Raw genomic sequence first — 4,304 nt, 5'->3', positions numbered from 1 at the left:
GCGTACAGCCTCTGTGGCTCGCTGTCCTGGCTCAGCACTGCCCACGCGGTACTCACCTGGCCTCGGTGCCCAGGAAAAGGAAAGTGAGCCGACGAGAGGCGTGAAGCCCAAGCCGATCCGACTCTGTCCGTGCCTGCTGCACTTTCAGAACCGCATAGGTCTAGCTAGTGGTGACGCTGAATCTATAGGGAGAAGAAGGAAAACCGAGACCGTGGGAGAGCGCGATGCGACCTGGCAGCCGCAGGAGGCGAGGCCCCGGAGGTGAGCAGCCGCGCGGTACGGAGCCGAGAAGCCACGCCGCCTCGCTCTCGCTGCAGCCTAGAATCGCGGGATCCTGGCCCGCAAGCAGTGGCGCACCGCAGGAAGGAGTGCGGGGCTGAGTCTCTGCTCGGAGCCCGAGCGCCTCCCGGAGCCCGCAATCCCCCGCCCGCCCCAGTGGGATGCGGGCGGAAATTGAGCTTGTGTGGAACGTGGGGACCGACCGGGCTCCGAGTCTCCCGCGCTGCGGTGAGAGCGGGGCCCACGCAGCCGGGACCGGGGGGGGTGCGGTCCCAGTGCCACCCCCGCGCCACTCCCCACGTGGCGGCCGCGCCCCCGGGGCGTGAATGTGTACGCGGGCGGTGCTGGGGGGGGTCATGAATGAAGCCCCAGCGGCCAATCAGCACTGCCGGCGCGCGGGACCCCGAGAGCGAGACCCAATAGAGAGCTGTGGGTTGCAGGCCACGGCGGCGGGCGGGCACGGGGGGCGGAGGCCGGGGCCGGGAGGCGGGAGGCGGCTCCGCGGGCAGCCAATGGGCGGCGGGCGGGGTGGGGCTCCGGAGCGCCCAGCGGGTCCCGGCTTTAAGCCGGCGGGAGGCGGCGGCGGGGCCTGCAGACGGAGCGAGGCGGCGGCGGCGGCGCGGCGCAGGGCGCGGGGCGGCATGGCCACCACCGCGCAGTATTCTGCCGCGGGGGCCCCTGGCGGCGGAGCTAGCACCGGGCCGCTTATGCATCCGATGCCGCCGCGGCGGCGGCAGCGGCGGCGGCGGCCGAGCGGCTGCACGCGGGGGCCGCGTACCGCGAAGTGCAGAAGCTGATGCACCACGAGTGGCTGGGCGCGGGCGCGGGCCACCCCGTGGGCCTAGCGCACCCTCAATGGCTACCCACGGGAGGAGGCGGCGGCGGCGACTGGGCGGGCGGCCCGCACCTGGAACACGGCAAGGCAGGCGGTGGCAGTACCGGCCGAGCTGACGACGGCGGCGGTGGCGGAGGTTTCCACGCCCGCTTGGTGCACCAAGGGGCGGCCCACGCGGGCGCGGCATGGGCACAAGGCGGCACAGCGCACCACTTGGGCCCCGCCATGTCGCCGTCGCCCGGGGCCGGCGGGGGTCACCAGCCCCAGCCGCTCGGGCTGTACGCTCAGGCGGCCTACCCGGGTGGCGGCGGCGGCGGCCTGGCCGGGATGTTGGCGGCGGGAGGCGGCGGCGCGGGACCCGGCCTGCACCACGCGCTGCACGAGGACGGCCACGAGGCACAGCTGGAGCCGTCGCCACCACCGCACCTGGGCGCACACGGACACGCACACGGACATGCACACGCGGGCGGCCTGCACGCGGCGGCGGCGCACCTGCACCCAGGCGCGGGCGGTGGTGGCTCGTCGGTGGGCGAGCACTCGGACGAGGATGCGCCCAGCTCCGACGACCTGGAGCAGTTCGCCAAGCAGTTCAAGCAACGACGCATCAAGCTGGGCTTCACCCAGGCCGACGTGGGGCTAGCGCTGGGCACCCTCTACGGTAATGTGTTCTCGCAGACCACCATCTGCCGCTTCGAGGCCCTGCAGCTGAGCTTCAAGAACATGTGCAAGCTCAAGCCGCTGCTCAACAAGTGGCTGGAGGAGACCGACTCGTCCAGCGGCAGCCCCACCAACCTGGACAAGATCGCGGCGCAGGGCCGCAAGCGCAAGAAGCGCACGTCCATTGAGGTGGGTGTCAAAGGCGCGCTCGAGAGCCACTTTCTCAAGTGTCCCAAGCCGTCTGCGCACGAGATCACCGGCCTGGCCGACAGCCTGCAACTGGAGAAGGAGGTGGTGCGTGTCTGGTTCTGCAACCGGCGGCAGAAGGAGAAGCGCATGACCCCCGCGGCCGGCGCGGGCCACCCGCCCATGGACGACGTTTATGCGCCTGGGGAGCTGGGGCCTGGCGGAGGCGGCGCGTCGCCACCCTCTGCGCCCCCGCCACCCCCGCCGGCCGCGCTACACCACCACCATCACCACACACTACCCGGCTCCGTGCAGTGACCCTGCGGACTGGGTTCCCCGCCGGCGCAGCGGTGCCTCCGGCGCGCAGCCAGCGCGCGCGGCCTGGACTCTTTTTGTTGTTTATTCGGTTGCTTTGGATTTTACAAAAAGAAAAAAAAAAAAAAAAAAAAAAGCCCAGAAACTTTTAAACAAAACCAAACACCCGGGACCGACCCCTCTCTCTGGCGAGCGGCGAAAGGCGGCCGAGAGGCTGTGTCGCCCGAGCCCAGGGAGAGAGCAGCGAAGATCCAGAATGCGCCAACTCACTCTGGGCGCCCTGCGCCCACTGCCTGCTCCCTATCCCCAACCCCTCGACGACCCCCGCCCCTGCCCCCGGGCTGTTCGGGGCCGGATCCCGGCAGCGGCCTCCCCACAGCGAAAGGTAACGCGGTGCGGGATTAGGGATTCCCCGGGAGAATGGACGAAAAGAGGAGAGTCCCCAGCAGCTCTCCCGGGCGCGGACTCCCTGTAGCCTGCAGGTCACGGGTGGGGGGCTGTCACTTTATTCTTTCCGCGCCTCTTCTCGCACCTGGACGCGCCCCACACCCTCACCTTTTCTCCGGGCTTGGTTTTTTTACGGTTTTTATTTATTCGTGGAGCCTCTCGGTTCCTGGGGTCCTTCTAACTCCGCCCGCGCCCTTAATTTAAATCGCTGTATACTGTATTTATCGGGGCCCCAGAGGGGAGGCCGCGAGAGCCGCATCTGTGTATAAAAGCAGGAAATAGCCAAAGCTTTAATCTAGCCTAATTTATTTTCCCTTTCTCTTCCCCTCTCCTCCTTCAAGAACGCAAAACAAAAACAAAAAAAAACTAACAAAAAAATTTTTTTTGAGTGTTCATTTTTCGTTTCGTTTTACCAGAGCCCTCGGCTCGGTTCCTGGCCTAGCAGAGAGGGTCTGCGCTCCCACGCACACCCGGGTGGGAAGGGGCATCTTCACCCGCAAGATCGAGCGCGCACCGCGGGCCACTGCTTCCCCGCCGGGCCCTGCCCCTCCTGGCCTTAACGAACGAAACTTGGAAAAGTTGGAACTATTTTTTAACTAGCTGTAGAAATAAACCGTTCCCCCAAGAACCTTCCGCCTGTTTCCCTACCGCTTCCCCCTGCTCTCTTTCCAGCCCCCGCGGGATGCAGGGATGCTGGGGGAACCCTGGGGAGAAACTCTCCAAATTTGGGGTGAGGTGGGAACCATGTAAATATGTGAGATATGTACACACTGGCGGGGGGGAAGAAACACTTTGTGCTTGGTTTTTATTTTTTGGTTTTCTGGGTTGTTCTCCCTCCCCACCCTAAAGGGTTTTGTATGCCCGACTAAACCGAAAAAGATATTTTAATATGGTTTCCTAATTTCTGACCCATCTCTATTTATTTTCTGGATGTGTTTGGAGCTTCCCCCTTCACCATTTCTTCATCTGTTTCTTAAGGTTTGAGCTTAATTTTTTTTTTAATTTTTTGTTATTCTCAGAACAATGTTTTGGTCCATTCTCTTTGTATCTTTATTGCAAAAAAATAATAATAATGTAGACTGGGAAGTTCCCTTTATATTTATGTTATAGTAAATATTTTATTACTCACATAAACATGTACCCCAGGGCTGTGTCCTGTTCTCTTTACTGCTAAGGCTGGGTTTGTTTTGCAGGAAGCGGTGTGATTCCCCTCTCCTGAAGTTCTGGGCTCAGAAAGGAAGGGAAACACCAGCCTTCCCTGTCAGTATCAGGATGGCCTGCCTGTTGCTTGGTCAACAATTGGGCACCTGGCCCAGGTACAACAGTTTAGCAGGAATCCCATCCTGTTCCCATTGACTTCTAAAACCAGACCAGGGCCTGGGACAGTAAACCATTGATAACATGGAACCTGGGGTCAGCCATGAATCAGACACAAGCTGACACTCTTCTCAGCCAAAGCAGCAGCTAGCTCACCTCTTCCTGGATTACCAGCCTTGATTGTTTCCCTTGATGGACACCCCAACCCCTAACTTTGATTTCACCTTGTGCTCCAGGAATGGGGTCCAAGCCAAGTTTTAGAGTTAAA

At 62.3% G+C, this 4,304-nt stretch overlaps 1 protein-coding gene across 1 annotated transcript; it reads left to right on the top strand.

Annotated features, from left to right (window-relative positions):
- Positions 1–920: 920 nt before the first annotated feature.
- Pou3f1 (POU class 3 homeobox 1) lies at positions 921–3,880 on the top strand. The gene is given in 2 exon segments (XM_032898473.1): positions 921–993; positions 996–3,880. Coding segments are annotated over 2 exon segments (1,353 nt in total). The 3' UTR covers positions 2,276–3,880.
- The last annotated feature ends 424 nt before the right edge of the window (positions 3,881–4,304 follow it).

Source organism: Rattus rattus, chromosome 1, assembly GCF_011064425.1.
Source record: "Rattus rattus isolate New Zealand chromosome 1, Rrattus_CSIRO_v1, whole genome shotgun sequence".
NCBI lineage: Eukaryota > Metazoa > Chordata > Mammalia > Rodentia > Muridae > Rattus > Rattus rattus.
The sequence above is the reverse complement of the archived record's forward strand: the minus strand, read 5'-3'. Positions and strand labels throughout refer to the sequence as shown.